At 48.8% G+C, this 20,050-nt stretch overlaps 2 protein-coding genes across 2 annotated transcripts in view; both read left to right on the top strand.

Annotated features, from left to right (window-relative positions):
- Positions 1 to 16,892, top strand: part of LOC309376771 (espin-like) — a 111,293-nt gene extending 94,401 nt beyond the window's left edge. The window contains exons 12-14 of the mRNA XM_081923557.1: positions 13,502 to 13,581; positions 14,766 to 14,777; positions 15,908 to 16,892. Coding sequence (XP_081779683.1) covers positions 13,502 to 13,581; positions 14,766 to 14,777; positions 15,908 to 16,055 — 240 coding nt within the window. The 3' untranslated portion in view covers positions 16,056 to 16,892. The remainder of the gene's footprint in view (positions 1 to 13,501; positions 13,582 to 14,765; positions 14,778 to 15,907) is intronic.
- LOC309375800 (espin-like protein) lies at positions 57 to 3,399 on the top strand (the record flags this gene model as incomplete). The annotated part of the gene is made up of 2 exons (XM_081921723.1): positions 57 to 101; positions 1,615 to 3,399. The coding sequence occupies 2 exons, from the start codon at positions 57 to 59 to the stop codon at positions 3,397 to 3,399; spliced, it is 1,830 nt and encodes a 609-aa protein (XP_081777849.1).
- Positions 16,893 to 20,050: the final 3,158 nt, after the last annotated feature.

Raw genomic sequence — 20,050 nt, 5'->3', positions numbered from 1 at the left:
TTTCTTTATTGTATTTATATCCCAGCATTTTCTCCAAGGGGCTCAAGGTGACATAGATGGTTTCCCCCTTCCTCATTAAATCCCCACAGCAACCCTGTGAGGTAGGTTAGGCTGAGACAGAGCGACTGGCCCACGGTCACCCAGTGAGCTTTGTGGCTGAGTGGGGATTTGAACCCTGGTCTCTCCCAGGTCCTAGTCCAATGCAGTAACCCCTACACCACCATTGGCTCTAGATAACAGAAACTACTCTGATTATGATCACTACATTCATCGGAATAACTTGCTTCAGTGGCCAGATTTGGCCCACTGGACCTCCATCCACCTGGCTCAGACACTCTGTCAAAGGCAAGCAATGCAGGCTGCAATCTAATCTGTTGCACCAGCTAAGGCGGGGTAAGGACTTGTGGTGAGCAGACATCCCCCTCTGCTGCAGAGTGACAAACAGCATTGTTCTGCCAGCTGGACAGGTTCGTGTGCTACCTGCAGGGGCCTAGGGACAATTACTGCACTGGTTTGATTTCCCTGCCCTTCCCCGCTGGGCCAGTATGAGCTGTGGGTGCACCAGTTGCTGCACCCCTCCATAACCAGGGTTTGGACTGCTGTGTTGTATGATGAGATACAGTTATATCAACCCCCGCTAGCAGATTGTTCCTATGGACACCTGTATCTATCTAGCTATCAGTCCTATCCATCTCTCCATCCCTCCACCCATCCTTAGCTGCATTGCAGGGAGTTGGACCAGAGGACCCTTCAGGTCCTTTCCAACTCTTCAATTCTGTGAGTCTATGATCCATCTTCTTTCCTTCCTTCCTTGACCTTCAGTCTCCAACATGAGCAGCCTGGTTCCGTGGCCCCTTTTGCAAATCAAGTTCATTGAGCCTCCAGGGCTCAGGGTTCTTCTTTCCCACCTCGTTTGGTCACCTGAGACTTTTCTGTGTGCTCCAGCTGGGGGGAGGCGGAGAGGTGAGGGGCATGCGGCTGGCATGTGGTTGGCATGGTCCTGCATCCTTTGCCTTGGTGTGGCTGACTCTGAAGTGCATTTAACCTGCAGTAGGTGCCAAGGGTCCTTGGCTCAAGGCTGGGGTTCCCAGCATCTGATGGTGGCCCACCAAGCTCCACTCTTTGCTGCCGTGTCTTCAATTTGGTCTGTCTGTCTAAGTAAAACCAACCAACCACCCTGCTTTTCCTGAAAAAGGGCCCCCTAACAGACAACACACACCCCGTTCGCTACAAAGCACGATACTGCAGCGTTAAATGCCTTACATGATCACTCGGTGGTGTAATGTGTGAGCATCATACCTGCGGCCTCTGCCGTTGAGTCGATCACACCCTTGTGTTCCTTGTGGTTCTCTCGCTGCCCGCCACGTGAGCTGGAAACTGTAAGTGTCTCTATCTCCTCCCCCCTCCAACCACTTTCCCGTTTTCCCCTGCCCCGCTGCACCCCACCTGCCCCATCCCGGCCTGCGCAACTCCCTGGGAGCGCCAACGTGTTGCGCCACCATTACACCACGAAGGGACATGTAAGGCCTTGTGGCGTGTGCGAAACCCGGGCAAATGTAGAGGACGGTCCTGAGGGAGCCCCTTTGCCCTCTGTTCTTTTCTGCCCTGCCGTAGCTTCCCTCCAGCCACCAGGAAGGCTGGCGCTACTCCCATGCCCACAAGGCTATCCTGGGGCCCTTCGGGGAGCTCATGACCGAGGAGGACATCCTCTACCTGGAGAGGCAGATCGAGAACCTCCAGGTGATGCACAAGGTGCAGAAGGTGGAGACCCAGCTGGAGCAGCTGGAGCAGGAGCTGCAGCAGCTGCTGCCCGTCTCAGCCGCCTTGGCGAAGGAGCACTTCACCGTCAACCCCAAGCGCATGCAAGGCCAGGCTGAGGACCTCCCGGCCTGGTGCAGCAAGATCTCCACCCTCCTGAAGAGCATGGCGCTCCTCCTGGCCACCCTGGGTGGGAAGGCCATTACCCTGGCAGACATGGTTACCCCGCAAGGGCCAGAGCAGGCAGGCAGCATTGCTGTCGTGGGGGCCGCACCACCTCTCAAAGAAGGCCCCTCCAACATCACTCGGTCGCAGTCCTTCAGCTGCACCCGGGAGGAGGTGGAGAAGGAGATCATGCAGTGGGGGGTGTCGGTGAAGAACCTCAAGGCCAATTATGAACTGCACATGCAGGCACAGGTGCCCAATGCCATGCCCAGCCGGGTGTACAAGAGGAAGCGGTCCTTGCCGGTGGGGACAGCTCAGTTCACTCTTGGCCGGGAGCCCATCTTGGAAGAAGACTACATCACCGGCATTGAGCCATTTGGTGGGCTCGGGGAAGAGGAGATCTCCACCATGGGCCTGGAGCCGCCCATCCCTCTTTCTCATGCACCTCTACTTTACAGCGAAGCGGGAGTCCTTTTCCCGAAGCAGGCTGACGTCCCGTGCGTGGCGGGAGACCCCTTCGGGGAGGCACTGTTCAGCCCTGACCACATGACCCGTAGCCTCCCGGTCCAGACAGAGTTGAGCTGTGTCCAGGATTACATCGACATGCGGAAGGAGAGGATTGTCTACCTATTCCTGGAGCACTGGAAGAAGTGGACCTTCACGGAGTCGGTCAGGCAGGCCACGCCCAAGAGGAAGATGGCCGCCTCTGAGGCTGCAAACCCCAACTCGGACGGAGCTCGGCTGATGCCCTTGGGGAGGAAGCCCAGCGAGGACGACCGGCTGCTGTATTTCATGAAGCAGCGGCAAGTGGTCGGGAAGCTGATCGCCCACTGGAGGAGCATCATCAGCCAGGTGCCCACCAGGCAGATTCGCCGCCTGAGCCGCACCAACATGCTCTACTGGCCCGAGCACTTCCTGCCCCACATCAGCGGCACACCTGTGGCCTACGACAGCCTCACCTTGGACCTCTTCATGCTGGGCTACTTCCAGCTGTTGGAGATGAGCATGAGCCGTGCAGAGCGCAAGTTCCGCCACCTCCTCTGCTATGAGATGTTCGACCGGCTGGGCAGCCACAGCTGGGAGCTCATCCGCCACTTCCACAAGGTGGTGATGGAGGAGGTAGAGGCCGGCAAGAGGGACTGGCTGGACGGCTTTGAGGACCTCAAGCAGGAATTCTTTGGTGACAACCTGCAGCCCGACCAGGCGGCTTCCGCAGAGCGGTCGGCAGTGTCATCTCCCCGCCCACCTTCCGTTCTCTCCCATCAGGCGTCGTCCCAAACATTGGTCAGCAGTGTCCAAGAGCCCAGCATGACTACAGATGAACTGACCCCAGCGTCCCTCGACCCCAAGAGCAGGAAGAACTCGGTCCAGCTCGTTTCGGAGCTCGGGGAGTTTAGCAACGAAGACATTTGCCGCTATATAGACCGCAGCTTCTCCTTCTGGAAGGAGAAGGAGGCTGAGATGTTTGATATCTGAGGGTGATTCCTGGGAGGGTGGAGAGAGGGCATGCGCAGAGAGATTCAGCCCCGGTTTTTTCCATGCAAACTCAGAGGCACACAGTGCAGACTACCAGCGCCACTGTGGCCCAACCCACCTTTGTGGAAAGTCATCTTGGGGCTGTTCTCAAAGGCGACAACTTTATTCAAGCCGGTGGTGGGAATGAGGAGGGGGCTGAGGACATGGGGGCCCTCAGCGAAGGCCTTTCCGTGTCTTGGCGAACAGAGGCGAGGGGCCAGAGGTGCGCTTCGCCTTACTCCTATTGGGAGAACGTCTCCAATTCGTTGAGAACCCACTGATTTGCATTATTCAGGGCAGGCGTAAATAATGTCTCCTTGACCCATCATGTAATTAATACAAGGGATTTGCTACTATGAGGTTGGTGGTGGCCAGTCTTGGGGAAAGGACGAGACCAATTTTTACAGAGAGGGGGTGGTAGGTCTGCCAACCTCTGCTGATCACAATGGCTAAACACTAAATCAGGTCTTTTGTCCAACTAGCTCAGTTTGTCGACACTGACTGGCAGCATCTCCAGTTTCAGACAGGGGTTTGTTTCCCAACCTGAAGGTGCCCTGCCACTGAGCCATGGTGCTTCTAGTCACATTCCTAGAGCTCTGTGAGTATCTGAGGAAGGTTGTCATCATCATCTCAGCTTCCCAGAGACACCTGATTGGCCATCGTGGCAAACAAAATTATGTCCTATGTGGACCATTCGCCTGGTCTAGCTGAGCTGCCCCTGCAATCCTTTGATGCACCAGACCTTTGGTCCGCCTGGTACGTCAACATGTTGAGACCCAAGACAGACCAGCAACAGTGGGGTCACACATATGGTCATGGTCAGTACACAGTACCCCTGAATCTGTGCAGAATTGGCTTCAAAGGCTCCTTTTCTTTCAGATCAGTAGGAAGAGCAGACATCATATCTACACTACATGTCCTCTTCCTGCTCTTCCCCTATGACCAAAGATATGAGGGAAGATCAGAGCTGAATAGTCTAAGGCACAGAATATCTATGCATTTATTCATGATTTGTTTCCCCCTTTGCTGCATTTATGAATGAGAATATTGTTATGAATTAAATTTATATGCTACATATCATCCAAAGATCACAGGGCAGTTCACAACATAGAAATAAAAATGAGAACGCAAAGTACACAATAAAGCAAACACAAATCAATAACACACACACACCCTTCAAAAAAAGGTGGTAGAGCATGGGACTCTTAATTTCAGGGTTGTACGTTTGAGCCCCACATCAGGCAAGATTCCTGCATTATAGGGGGTTGGACTAGATGACCCCAGTGGTCCCTTCCAACTCTATAGTTCTATGATTCTAGAGTGTTAATCGGACAAAGGCCTAGTTACAGAAAAGAAAGGTTTTTTGCCTGGCACCTAAAGATACGCAATGATGGGCAAACCTCCCTGGGGAAAGCATTCCACAAACTGGGAGCCACTGCAGAAAAGGCCCGTTCTCATGTTGCTGCCCTCCAGGGCTCTCATGGAAGGGGCACGTGAACGATTATATGTGCAGCTTGATCTATTCGCAATGCGAGGGCTCAGGAGGAATGGCCAGCAGGGAGGAGGAACTATTGCCCCTCAGCATCTGCCGACCGAGGCAGCTGACCTTGTGCTTTGCCCAATGACAGGGCCGGCCCTAATGTCAACCATCAGTTGCTTTCCTTGGTCTCAGGCTGAGGCCTTCACTAGGGCATGGTTATCTTTCACTATTTTGAGGGTCAGAGGTTTGGTAGCCCGCTCCTTTGGGAAATTGTAACGCTGAGTAGTTGCAGTAAGCCAAGGAAGGGCAGATTTTAGGCTTTGGTGATCTATTCTGAGTTTTACTCAAGCCCTGAGAGCCATCAGGCAGAGCCAGGTGCAAATATACTCTTAGAATTAAGGAACAGGATGTCCTTGAGCATGGATTTCAGTACTGGAACACACAACACCCCTGATCCTCTCCATCTCCCTCCAAAAAGCATTCTTCATCTCAGCAGCCTAATTTAGTATAAATTTGCTATTATCGAACATCTGGGAGTCAGAGTCCTTGCTGATCTCCTGCAAATCACTTAGAGACCTACCTTTAGATCTCAAATCTACTACCTGCCCTAAGCAACCTATTCTCCATCTGCACTGTACATTTGAAGCAGTAGAACTTTAAACAGTCATGGCTTCCCCCAGAGTCTCTTGGGAACTGTAGTTTGCTGAGAGTGCCAAGAGATGTTGGGAGACCCCTATTCCCCCAGAGTTCCCAGAGTTTGATTGTTAAGCCACTCTGCGGGAGTCTCCTCATGACTTTCAGCACCCTTCGCAAGTTACAATTCCCGGGATTCTTTGGCGGAAGCCAAGACTGCTTAAAGTGGTGTGAGACCGCTTTAAATGCATGGTGCAGATGGGGCCCTAGACTGAGCCTGGCTCTTGCTCTCACTCCACGAGAAGAAGGAAAATCAACTCTCGAGTAGCCTGTTTTATTCCACACGCTTCAAACATTGCAGTCTGTACCATTCGCAATGTTTTCATTATTCAGTTAGCAATAGTGTGATTGTTTGTTTTAAAGTAAGTAGCATTCATTGCGGGGAGGTGTGTGATGCGGATCAGGAGGGGGCCTTTAACCCTTTGCCTCCAACCACGGTCCCAATCCAAATCGGACCTTCCCACAGCTATTTCCATTCTTTTTTAAAAATAAAAAATTAAAATACCCACAGCCATGTGCACAAATAACATCGCATCTATTTGGCTGTCTGTGGTTTGTAGCACAGTAGCAGCAGATCGCTCTCAGCCCTTGAAATCACCTGGAAACAGGGTCCTAGAATTTCCGACCGCAACCACCACCACCCCCTATTATTGAGTGTGCGGTGGTGTCCTCATTTTCCCCGCAGGAATTTATTTATATCTCAGAGCACATCGCAAATAATCAAATCATCACTCGGGGAAGTTTGGGCAATCGAAACACGAACAGATGCATCAACCTCTCGTTCTGCTTGCGTGATCTTTGAGCTGTGTGATTTTGACTTGTGGCAGAAGTGGCATCTTCTGATTAGCTCAGTGTGTTGACCTGCAAACGTTCCATTCCACCTCCCACTTTGCTCCTCTTTGTTAGCTCCAGCTGGTGCAATAGGGGGGAAACAGGGGGGTTGAGGCTTGGGTGGGGGGGCGTGTGTGGAGAGATTTTAGGATTAGTGTGCCTGTTGTTCATGGGTGGGGGGGGGGGTAAGTGTTGTTTTCTCTGATACTGAAGTTAAGAAATAAAGTTCTCTCTTGCATGGAAGGAATCGAGCAAATCTATTCTTGTTGGCGGAAGACTTGCTCAGGCCATGTGCTGGATCTTTGTACATGTTTGTTTAAAATACCTAAATATTCCCTGCCTCTCTACATGAGACCAAGCCTCACAAGAAATTGAAATTAATTCACGGGTGGTGCTGTGGGTTAAACCACAGAGCCTAGGGCTTGCTGATCAGAAGGTTGGCGGTTCGAATCCCTGCGACGGGGTGAGCTCCCGTTGCTCGGTCCCTGCTCCTGCCAACCTAGCAGTTCGAAAGCATGTCAAAGTGCAAGTAGATAAATAGGTAGATAAATAGGTACCGCTCCAGCAGGAAGGTAAACGCCATTTCCGTGTGCTGCTGTGGTTCGCCAGAAGCAGCTTAGTCATGCTAGCCAGATGACCCGGAAGCTGTACGCCGGCTCCCTCAGTCAATAAAGTGAGATGAGCGCTGCAACCCCAGAGTCGTCTGAGACTGGACCTAATGGTCAGGGGTCCCTTTACTTTTTTAAGCATCATCACTGTCTCCACATTTAAAAAATAAATAAATTAAAAGTGCAGAATCCAGATTTCTGCCAATAACAACAATGACAACTCTCCTGGATTGATCCATTTAGTTCAGCCTTCCGCAGCCTAGTGCTCTCCAGATGTTTTTAGCACAGCTGTGCTGACTGGAACTGCAGTGCAAAGCATTTAGGGGGGCAGGCAGGTTTATTTTATTGAGGTTTATGTATTGCATTTATATCCTAGCTTTGTCTCCAAGGAGCTCAAGATGGCATAGATGGTTATCCCCTTCCTCTTTAAATCCTCACAACAGCCCTGTGAGGTAGGTTAGGCTGAGAGGCAGTGACTGGCCCAGGGTCACCCTTGATCATGGCCAAGTGGGGATTTGAACTCTGTTCTCTCCCAGGTCCCAGGACCTCTCTGGAGGAAGACTGTTCAAGTACAGTGGCACCTTGGTTCTCAAACGTAATCCGTTCCGGAAGTCCGTTCCAAAACCAGAGCGTTCCAAAACCAAAGTGCACTTTCCCATAGAAAGTAATGCAGAATGAATTAATCCATTCCAGGCTTTTAAAAACAATCCCTAAAACAGCAATTTAACATGAATTTTACTATCTAACGAGACCATTGATCCATAAAATGAAAGCAATAAACAATGTACTGCAGTCACACAATCAATCAATCAGTTGCTGAACTGGGTTCCACACAGTCACAAAAACAAACTAAAAAGAGCCGCAAAAACAAAAACGCAATATATATAGCAAAAACAGACAGACCTCAGCGTAATACTCAAAATGGAAGTGTGGCACTCAGATCAGAAGTGTAACACTCAAAATGCAGCATGTTCAGCTTCCAAAAAAAGTCCGCAAACCGGAACACTTACTTCCGGGTTCGCAGTGTTTGGGTTCCAAGTTGTTTGAGTACCAAGGCATTGAGAACCAAGGTACCACTGTATGCCAGTGGTACTAATGGAATTCTAATAATTTCAAAATGTGAATGGATGAGAGACCTTATCCATGCAGTACAGTGATGAAAGGAGAGCAGAAAGTATAAGGCAATTACTTGGATAGAATGCAACAGAGACGAGATCCAGATCACCTAAATATCTATTTTACCAGTGCCATGTAATGGTGATGGTGGTCTCCCCACACCCTTTCTATAGTTTCTTCATGCCTTCCACTAAGGGAAAAGCAGACATATATATTTGATCCCAGATCTCTTTAGTCCTAGTTTAGTTTGGTCCTAACTGAACCACCTTCTGCCTGTCCCCAGTTGTCTGCTGTGAAACACAACTAGTTAGTAACACAAGCGTCTCCTGGGACATAAGTGATTTCTCTCCATGTTTTGCAGGGGAATCCCTGCATGCAGAAAACTAGCAATTCAAGGGCTAGAACCCTGAATGCTTAGCTTTCAGCAGGCAGAGAGTTTTGTTTTGCCTAAACCTCTCTTCTTGAATCTGCAGCACAGATACTACTGCAGAGGGAAAAGATGACTTTGCATGCAGAAAAACCCATAATTGCTAAGAAAGTGTGAATTGGCCTCACTCGAATATGCAGAAAGAAGCACTGGCTGGATTTGATCCCAAGGCCACATAGAGATGAGGGTGAAGTTCGCATTCGCCTCATTGGCCCTTCCTGAAATGATGCACCTGCTGAAATGTGCCCATTTTTCCAGATATGCACAAAGTCACAGTGCAGTTCTCCCAGTCATGCAAAGATGCATATGCTTGGGGGGGGAGAGTTGTGTGCACAAAAATTAATAGGTTAGTGAAAGCTACACAAAAATTGCATTTTTTGAGAGAAAATTGCTTTGCAAAGATGTATAAAGAGAAACCTGCGCTCAAATGCTGATGAGGACATTGAAAATAAAACAAATCCCAAATTGATGTAGAAATGCGAAGAACTGAACTTAATATTTGGGGGGGGGGAGTTAGAGAGAAACTGAAATTGACCTGTTTGCCCATTCCTCCAAGGCTGTTGAGTCCACTAGCTCTTGCTGGTTTCTGCTCCTACTGATCTGCCATTGTCCAGCCCAGAGTGCATTGCCTGGAAAGAATGCCCTCCTGGATAGGAACATAGAACACTGCCTTCTACTAAGTTGATTTGTCAAGCTCAGTATTGCCTACTCTGGCTGAAAGGGCCTCTGCAGGCAGCCTTCCCCTGACCTGTGGCCCTACAGATATTTCTGAATTCCCATCAGTCCCTGCTGCGGTCTGGGATGAGGGGAAGTAGAGAACAACTTCTGGAGCAGGCACTGAATTGGGAGAATTCGGTTGGTGTTCTGAACCACAGGCCCAAAGGAGGGGCTTGTGGTTGGGTGCAAGGATACTAAAGAAGGATGACCAAAACACCATAGTGATCAGTTCTAGTGCTTTGTTAAAGGAAGGCATAGACTTACAGCAAATCAGCTTGCCGGGTCTCCCGGCATTAAGAGACATAGGATGGACCCCACAGCAAGGAGATGGGTTGTCTGTCCCAGGTCTGTAAAGCCTGGGAGACCTTGCTGGGAGAGCCTCCAAGTGTCCCTATTTTCCAGGGACAGTCCCAGATTTACAAAGCTGTCCTGGTTTCTGATTTGATCCCAGAATGTCCTGGTTTTCCTTAGGATGCCCTTATTTTCATAGAGAAATGCTGGAGGGTATGGGGTTATGCGACACCCCACCCCTCCAGCCAGTGAGATAAGTAACTATACTACCTTTAGAAGATATCTGAAGGCAGCCCTGTATAGGGAACTTTTAAAAAAAAAGTTTAACGTTTTACAATGTTTTTATACATGTTGGAAGCCTCCCAGAGTGGCTGGGGTATACCATTAGGTCCAGTCATGGCCGACTCGGGGGTTGCGGCGCTCATCTCGCTCTATCGGCAGAGGGAGCCGGCGTACAACTTCAGGGTCATGTGGCCAGCATGACTAAGCCGCTTCTGGCGAACCAGAGCAGCGCACAGAAACGCCGTTTACCTTCCTGCCGAAGCGGTACCTATTTATCTACTTGCACTGTGTGCTTCTGAACTGCTAGGTTGGCAGGAGCTGGGACCGAACAATGGGAGCTCACCCCACCATGGGGATTCGAACTGCCGACCTTCTGATCGCTAAGCCCAAGGCTCTGTGGTTATCCCACAGCACCACCTGCGTCCCTTTATGGAATTATGGAATAGGATGTCCCTAATTTCATCAGAGAAATGTTGGAGGGTCTGTGATGGTTTTGGACTCCTTCTTTGGTAGCCCTGCACCCAACCACAAGCCTTCCCTTGGGCCTGCGTTTCAGAACAGTTACCCATGTGAGAAAAGGATGCTGGACTAGGATGGGCCGGATCCAGCAGAGCTCTTCTTCTGTCCAGGGTTCCAGACAGGAGCCTTTCCCAGGGAAGCTGGGCTCTTCAGTGTGCCAAGCATGTCCTCTGTCGCTTCCCTGGAAATGCTCTGTAAAAGTAGCCTCTCCCCCCCTCCAGCCCCCCCCAAGCAACACTGGCCTCAGCTGCCCCCTGGACTTGCAACTTTACCAGCCAATCCTGGCTCTGTACCTGAGTCCAGCCATAGCCTCGTACGACCTCCAGTTCCTACACACGTATAAGCCCCTTTATCCTCTCAGCAGTAAATCTCCCAGGAATTTAGGTCCCACCTCTCTGTGGGGGCTGAGCGCTAAACCCCCTCGTGCTTGCTGGGCTCTTCCACCTAAGCGGCTTGCCCTGGTGGGATTCCTGATCCATCTCCATCTTCTGCTCTTTTGCTGTGGTCCTGTTTCCACGATCCCTGACCCCACTGTCAAAACTGTTCTCCGATCTCTTAACTGGTCTCCTACTCTTTCTTCACACCCACCCATGCCAAAAAAAACCCCAAACACCCTGTACTACTGTAGAGGACCTGCTGTTCACAGAGAATCATGTTGTTTTAAGGCAGCTAAGAAATGACAACTTGTAGTGTCGGGAGGGGAAAAGCTTGGGTGTGATTCCTGCTCTCTAGAAAGGTACATCACTCCCTCCCACTTACATACACATTTCCCAATTCATCCTAGACCTCTTGACAATCTGCACTCACCTTCCCTTAGCTATTGAGGGCTGAACAACACTACACCAGCACAGAATATTGCCCCAAAAGGCTGAGAAACTAGACGGGATTTTTAAGGGGGAAAGGGCATTTGGAACGAGTCTCAGTCCGTAAAGGACTTGGGGCCCAGGCCCAGAACTAAGAGTAGGGGTGGGGATTTGTATGTAAAAGCCTAATTCACCTTTTCTGAAACACAGCCATTCTTCAAAATTCTAACTTCTCCGAATTTTGCAATGCATTTCTCCAGCCAAGTAATGTGTGCAAAATTACACATGCTAGGGTAGAGTCTTTAACAACGCATAGCTAGATAGAGAAAAGAACTTTTTAAATAAAAAAATGCATGGTATTGGGATGAATTACTTCTCCAAAATGTGTATATTAGGCCAAATTGTACACACACAAAATTGTATATTAGGAGGAATTCGCACTAAAATGCGCGTGAGTTTTCATGAGGGTTAAATGGGGGGAATCACAAACTGACTGAAATTCAGATTAGAAAAAATGAGAAACTAAAAGGAACCAAGATTTGCCTATCCTGACCCGTGACACAAATTTGCATAACATTTGCCTATGCTGATTTATATGTGCAGATGCAAATTTTGTCCAAGTTTTAGAAGGGTGCCTGCCTTGTTGACAAAGGATTTTATTTTATTTTTTAAAAGCTTTCTAAAAGAAGAAGGACAAAGGGTTGCCTTGGGTACCATCTAGAGGGAATATTTCTTTCATTGACTAGCCCAGGCTTCCTCAAACTCAGCCCTCCAGCTGTTTTTGGCCTACAACTCCCATGATCAGGGATGGTGGGAATTGTAGTCTCAAAACATCTGGAGGGCTGAGGTTGAGGAAGCCTGGACTAGCCTGTGCTAGCCATACCCACAGAATGGGACCAAATCTGGCACTTTTTAAGAGAGCATAGAATTCTGTAGTCACCTGCACCTGCCCCAGTCAAACGGAGTGCAAAGCCTCCAAATATTTTTTAAAACAAAAACAACAGAGGGTTTACAAGACTGGGAGGTGGAGGTGTGGATAAGCAGTCGATGTTTCAGGCACTGTGCTGACCATAGAGCAGCTCACAGCCTTAACAGCAAATTCAGCCTGATTCCTTCCATTTGTTGGAGCAAAAACTGATGTTTTTCTACAGGGACGTCTAATGCTTTCTGGTGGTTCTCTCGCTGTGGGAAAGCATGCAAAGGCAGGGTTACCTGGCTGGCTGTTTCCCCATTGTGAAATCTTCCTGGAAAGGCTGCCATGCCTACAGCAGCCCCCCGCCCAAAGGGGAAGTTGCTCTGACCAACTTATCCTGGAGAAATTATTTCAGTGTGCAAACCCCTTTGCAAATAAGGTCCATGCACAAAGTTCCAGCAGCAAGGAGGTTTTGCGGTGTGGAGAGATTGGCAAAACCCCCTGTTTAGATCCTTCTTGAACTTTTCCCCACCTACCTCCTTTCTGAGATTCCTTTCCAGTTCCAGTGGCTCTGAGTTTAGCCACAAACATGCCAGAATGCAGGAAGTGTTGGCAGCGGGGCAGAGAAGTCCAAGGCACAGCTAACACATTCCCGATCTCTGGCAGAACTTGGCAGAGTTCTGTCCTAAGGCGTCGCCACTTAATTGCACCAAAGTGAAGCAACGTCCAGTGGCATCTCCAAAGCAGCAGCAAGGCATAGAATTCCCTTTCCCAGCCTGAGCTGGTTTTCTGAGCACGAGGGTGTGTGTATGTGTTATGCTTTCACCTTTCTTCTTAGCTACCTAGTAGAGAGGTTAACAGCCAGATTAGTTCTGCAGCCTCAAGACAGCTTCCTAATCAACAGAAAAGTTGATCAAAACAAATGGATCTTCAGTGCTTTTTCTACCCCGAACCACAAGCCCATTCCATGGTTTCTGTAGCAGATTACCGAGGGGAGAGGGTCTGCATGCTGTAGTTAAGTAAGTTTATCTCCCTGTTGGGTGCCAGATATCAGCACCCAGAGCAGATATCCGTTGGAGAATGGGTGGCAAAGGGGTTCACCTGTTTTGCCCATTGCCATAAAGGTGGTTCTTATGTCCTGCTGCCGCCACCAATCCCTGCTTTCCCCTGTAAGTGTTCCAGGACAAATTCAGCTTCCATGTCCCCTTCCTCCCTTCTGGGGCCACAAAACTCTTCCAGCCAGCCTTGGAGCTCTGGAACAGATGCACCTGCCTTCTCTGCTCTCTCTCTCTCTCTCTCTCCGGCCTCCGTTTCCCTTTCTTCCAGCCCTTCTCGCAGGCTTGAGCAGAAGGAAAACCCTCAACCGCTTCTTTTGCCTTGCAGGAGCGAGAGGAAGAGGCTCGACTGGCTACCATGCCCGCCTGGCGGAGGGATATCCTGCGCAAGAAGATGGAGGAGGAAAGGTGAGCGCAGGCTCCAGGGGGAGGAAACGCAGCTCAAGGGATGCTGTCGACAAGGGCATCCTTTATTGATTGCAAATGTGTGCCGCCTTTTCCTCCAAGGAGCTCAAGGTGGTGCACAAGGTTCTCCCCTTCCCCATTTAATCCCCACAACAACCCTGTGAGGTAGGCTAGCCTGAGAGGCAGGGACTGCACCCCACCCCCAGGTCACCCAAGTGAGCTTCGTGGCCGTGTGGGGATTCGAACCCTGGTCTCTTCCAGCTCCTAGTAGTCCACCACTCTAACTACAGCACTGAGCAAACAGCCCAGGAGTACCAATAGAGGCTGCAACCTGGCTGGACTTGCAAAATGGGAATCAAAGATCGTATCCTATATGGGCTGTTGTTAAGGTAAAGGTAAAGGGACCCCTGATCATTAGGTCCTGTCGTGACTGAATCTGGGGTTGCAGTGCTCATTTCGCTTTATTTGCCGAGGGAGCCAGCGTACAGCTTCCGGGTCACGTGGTCAGCATGACTAAGCCACTTCTGGCGAATCAGAGCTGCCCACAGAAACTCCGTTTACCTTCTCGCCGGAGCGGTACCTATTTATCTACTTGCACTTTGACGTGCTTTCGAACTGCAAGGTTGGCAGGAGCAGGGACCGAGCAATGGGAGCTCACCCCGTCGCGGGGATTCGAACCGCCGACCTTCTGATCAGCAAGTCCTAGGTTCTGTGGTTTAACCCACAGCACCACCCACGTCCCGAGTTGTTGTTAAATTGGTGCTAAATTATGTTGTGCTACGTTTTCAGCATGGGGCTGTTTAGCCACATTTTGGAGACGGTAGGTGGGGAAAGACAACAAGAGGGGAAGGTAGCAAGCCAGGCAAGGCCAATCTCTCCTGCAGCTTCTCACTGGCCCTATTTGTTTTTATTTATTATCCATACTGTGGGTGGAAAAAGAGGAAAGTTGGAGACCTGGGACAATAGATGGCAGCAGGCAGGTTCTCAGCCATTGGAAGGGGGTGGATTCTCTACATGCCTCTGGCATATTAACGACAACACTGCTGTGGTTTCTCTTAAAAGTGGAACAAACCAAAAATGAAGATATTCATCCATGCTTGATTTTGAGTAGATGCTTATAGTATTACTCTTATAAATTTGGGATCTAACGGGTGCGTTTTCTTCTTCTTCTTCCTTTTCTTCTGCAGAGAGCAAAAGCGGTGAGTCATTACTTTCGTGACTGGTTCGGAAGGGTGGCGGCTTAAGGATTGGCAAAAAAGAGGGTTGAGATTTGTTTTGTTTTTATTTTTAAAAATTATCAAAACACTTCAACATACAATATAAAAAAAATGAACTAATTGAACTAATCTAAATAAGCAGCAACAACAACAAGAAGAAGAAGAAAGAAAAGAGAAAGGGGGCAATAAAATAAAATAAAATAAAATACCCTCTCCCAAAGGTAGATCTTAACCCTTGTCACACACAGATGGGGGGGGGGGACAGACCCTCTCAGCTCTCACCTAGGACCTTCCCTTTCTCCCCCCAGCCTCCCACCCTGGGAGATCTCCCCTTCCCTGCCTCTCACACAGGGCCTTTCACCTACCAACCATCCCTGTGCATACCCTCATTAACCTGGAGAAGAGGACATTAGAAAATAAAACAAAAGCAAAAACATGGGAGATAAAAGAGAAAAAAATGGGGCGGGGGATGACAAGAAGAAAAAGATCACAAGAAATAAAAAAGAGAGAGGTGACAAAGAAATAAGGAGGACTTGTGGCTCTCCATCTTTCAATTATGTATATTAAGGTTATTCAAAGTATCCAGCTGTATTCCAGGATAATATCCAGCTGTTCCTCGTTCTGCTAGGCGATGTTTCCCCAAACTTCAACCCCAGACACCCCCAGTTTCATTCAGTCTTCTTTCCACACAAAAAGGGGTTCTCCAGTTCTTATTATCGCTCAGTGTCAAGAATGGTCTTCCCACAGTCTGGTATGTCGACTTTATCTAAAATAACAATTGAACACCCATTATTAGGATAATAAGCCATAGTTACTCACTTGTTCTGTATTCATTAACTTTGGGGTCTCTTGAAATCCAGAAACTGGCAATTCAGAAGCATTACTGCCCTCTGGTCATGGAAGCAGAGGATAGCCATCATGGCTAGCAGCCATTGGTCGCCTTCTTGCCCACTCCCCTTTTAAAGCCATCCCGGTTGGTGGCTGTCACTGCTTCCTGTGGGAGGGAGTTCCGCAGTTCACCTATGTGCTGAATGAACGGGCATTTTAGCTTTGGTTGCCTCCCGAGCCTTTGGTAACCAGCTGAGCCTCCCCTCCCTTTTCCTTCCCAACAGAAAAGAGGAAGAAAAGCTGCGGCGAGAAGAGGAAGAGAAGGAAAAAGAGCAGTCAGAAAAGCTAAGGACTCTTGGGTATGATGAATCCAAATTGGCGCCTTGGCAAAGGCAGATCATCCTCAAAAAAGGAGACATAGCGAAGCACTAGGACCCGGGCGTCCTTCAATCTGCCCACCTGCCTGGTTCCGCTGTGCTTGGAGATGCTTCCATCCTGTAGATCTCAGACCCTGTGAGAGGAGGAGGAGAAGGAGGAGGAGGGATGTTCCTGCCCACCCCTACCCCACTTCCTGTTTCTGGGCTTCTCTCTCCTCTCAGCAAAACCACACACACACCTCCTTGACCTATGCCATCTCTCTCCAATTGCTCGTTCCCCCGATTCTTCTTATTCATTTTGTGCCCGTTTTCAGACCAGCCCCACCCCACCCCCTCAATGTGAGGACAGGCATAACATTCTTAAGTTTTGCTGGAAGGGATGTGAAACTGTACCCTAAAATATAATGTACCGTTTTCTGTCCTGGAATGAAAAGAAAGAAAGAAAGAAAAAAACAGAACGCCCATGTACCAGTTTTCAGTGTGTCGGGAAGCACCAGGGATGAGCACTGACTGGCTAGCACCTGGGACTTCACCAACCCTGAGAAAAGTTTTGCAACTTGTTAGTATTTCTGAATTGAATTAATGTTCACAATGCCTTGTTAAGAAGCATTTGAAGGAGGGAGGTGGGTGACGTACTGAAAGGTGGGGAAGGATGTGCATAAATTCACTTGTGTGTAAGTCAAGATGAAGCTGATGTCACACCTTGGGGAAGTGGGAAAACTGGCTGTCCGGAGTGTTATGTCTGTCTTCACCCTAAGGCTAAGTTGAATATGAAATCTAGCCACATGGCAACCTTAGCAACTTACAACACCCTCCACCCCCACTTGGCCGGTATGATATCAACTGCTTAATGTCCAAATGTCCATCTGTGCAATAAAATAATTTCTCCAGATTCGTCCGTTGTTGCTGTCTTGGCTAACCCTAAGACCTAAGAGGGCTGGGCTAGGTGACCCTCTTGGTCCCTTCCAACGCTATGATTAACTTCCATTCCGAAAGGTTCTTCATCATCCCGTCAAGCTCTTTGACCTCTTGCTCTTAGCTTGCAGAAGCAAAAGAATAACCACTGAAGAAATGAATCGAGAGATTCTGCAAGCTTGCTGCATTTGCATAGTTTAAACAGGTTGCAGAATCTGGTGTTCCTTGATGCAGAAACCGGATGAAGAATGTTTTAAAGCTATGGGTATCCTGTGCATGTTTACTTGGAAGGAATTCCCATTGTCTTTATGAGTACTTATTTTATTGGCAAAGGAGAGGGTGGTGTTGTTGTTGTTTGCAAAACAGCGCTCAGGCCCCCTTCTCCAGGATGGATGGGCCACAACCCTCTTTTCATGTCTGACGTCACCCTTTCTCTGCCAAGATAATCTGTCTGCTGAAAACTGACCCGGGTAGCTTAAAGTATCATGGAGAGCAGCGTTCCTCAAGCACCCTGCCCTTTTCGTAATAGAACCTTGTAGACAAAAGGTTCTGCTGGTGCACATTTTATTTTGCAAAGGGAAAAGGGCATTTCTAAATAAAAGGGTTACAGTTTGAAATGTACACCTCAGTAATTTGGATGAGTTGAAGCAAGAGGTTCCTTTAGCTGCCATATTTTCTTTAAAGGACAGCAGCTCCAGCAGCGCTCTGTAGATTTTCTTCAAACTCTTCTTTTCTATATGGCTTTGGGTCCTGTCCACCTTTGAGGCCTCTAAAGGTTGGGGATTCTTTCAGACCCAGAATGTTGACCTTAATGTAAAGGTAAAGGGACCCCTGACCATTAGGTCCAGTCGTGACTGACTCTGGCGTTGTGGCGCTCATCTCGCTTTATTGGCCAAGGGAGCCAGCGTACAGCTTCCAGGTCATGTGGCCAGCATGACTAAACCGCTTCTGGCGAACCAGAGCAGCACACGGAAACGCCATTTACCTTCCCGCCGGAGCGGTATCTATTTATCTACTTGCACTTTGACGTGCTTTCAAACTGCTAGGTTGGCAGGAGCAGGGACCGAGCAAGAGGAGCTCACCCCATCACGGGGATTCGAACAGCCGACCTTCTGATCGGCAAGTCCTAGGCTCTTTGGTTTAACCCACAGCGCCACCCGTGTTGACCTTATCAGTTGTTAAAAAGCAAGTCGCTCTCCAAGCTGGTCTTTCCTTTGTTTTTTCTCGCTTTTGAGAATTGCTTCTACACAGACTCCCTTCTGCTTTCGCTGATACAACTGCAAGAACTTTTTTATGCCATCCTGGTTGCTGAAGGGTGGCAATTAAGAGGGAGTGGACTGGGTAGAGGTGTGTGCATATATGAACCAGCCAGAATTCCTCCCCATGCCCCTGTTGTGTGACTCACTTTGCCTCCACTGAATTCAATGGGACCTAGGGATAACTAACCTTCTCTGGATCAGCCATCAAGGGCCTATTAACCACACACAAAACAGGCAGCTGTTATTCTGGACACAGAAGTAATATTTAATAATGTAGAGCATATCATTTCTTTTTTATTTTATTTCCTGAAACTGAAATAACGATGCCATGGTGGAAAGGGTTTCTGAACAGAGAGGGAATGGAAGTGAGTCGTAGGCAGAGGTGTGGAGCATTATTTTAATCTAACAAAATGTATATACCGCTCAATTGTTCAAAACAAAACTCTAAGCCCAGGAAGTTTAGCATTCAACCAGCACCCAATTCCAGTGGCCATGGCAGTGAGCGCGAGAGCTGATAGTCTCTAGTTCAAATTTGAATGACAATATGCACAACTCAGCTTGATGCACCTGCAGTGTCCAGTTGCTGCAACCAGCAGGGAATTCTGAAAATGGTCTTGGAAATGTAGCACCAGAAAAATGGCAGAGAACTGGGTATTTCATAAATAGCAATACTGCAGCATCATGCATTTGGATGGCGGCCCTCGAATCCCAATTCGCTGCTCAAGACTGGAAATTTGAAAGCTGGAGGATCCCCAACAGCTAGCTGTCTATTCTCTTCTTTCTATGCATAAAAACTCAGGAAGCCAAACCTTTGGGTCCGCCTAGCTGATGGGCAGGAGTGTCTCCAGCAAGGGTCTTCCCAAAAACCCCTAGAGATGGCAGGAACAGCACCTGAGGGCCACGCCCCCCATGCAAAATATGTGCTTGAGGGTTTCCCACCAGGGCATCTTGTGTGTACATGTTGCTGTACTAGATGGGCCATTGGCCTCATCCTGAAGGCTGTACTAAAGTTCTTATGCTGAGCTTCCTCTGCCCTACAGACACACTATTTAGTTTGCAGGTAGACCACCACTTCTCTTGACAACCCTTACGAACATCACCCGAGATCCTTCTCTGTGGGCTGGCTCAGAGAGAGGTTCAAAGCATGGCAGTGAGGAACAGAGCCTTTTCTGTGGTGACCCCATCACCTGCATTATTCTTTCCCAAGTGATCCCTGCCTGGTGCCGACACTGACATTTTCTTAGAACCTGATTAAGCCTGCATTTGATGGGATTTGGAACATGATTAAACTAGATTGCAAGACGCCTGGAGATTGCCCTGTGTTTGGCCACATAACAAATTGAAAAACAGTGAACGCCAATCAAAATGCAGACTTCCTGGTGTGGGAAAACTAGGAGCTCCTGCGACCATCTTGTGTATCTTTCCAGGGCTCAATCAGGTTTAGAATCACGAGCCCCTGATTATTAAAGTGCGCTAGAATTGACATAATGAAAACACATAAATAAATACATTTTTCAAAACAGGCTCCTGGCACTCTTGCCAGCCATTGGGTGACCTCCGGTGAGGTCACAGAATGTTCCTGAACATTCCAACTCCTGAGTGGGGAGGCTCAGTCATGGAATGCTGGACACTGAAGAAATCAGAAGGCTGGTTTGACTGAGAGGAAACTTGCAGAAGGGCCGAGAGGTGAGTGGTGGGTGGGCAAGGGGCTGTGGGAGAGTAATATTCTGGTTGTCTCAGCCTTCCTGTGGGCAGCCAAGCTCTGAGGCATAAATCTTGGCCATAATTTGTAGCAAGGTGTCCTGCTGAATCACTAATAGTACCTTAAGAGCATTTTAGTGTGTGCAAAGCATTTCGCATACATAATCTCAGCATT

This window comes from Podarcis melisellensis (genome assembly GCF_964234715.1).
Source record: "Podarcis melisellensis genome assembly, chromosome: 8".
NCBI lineage: Eukaryota > Metazoa > Chordata > Lepidosauria > Squamata > Lacertidae > Podarcis > Podarcis melisellensis.
Note: the sequence above shows the minus strand (reverse complement) of the source record. Positions and strands in the feature narration are given on the sequence as shown.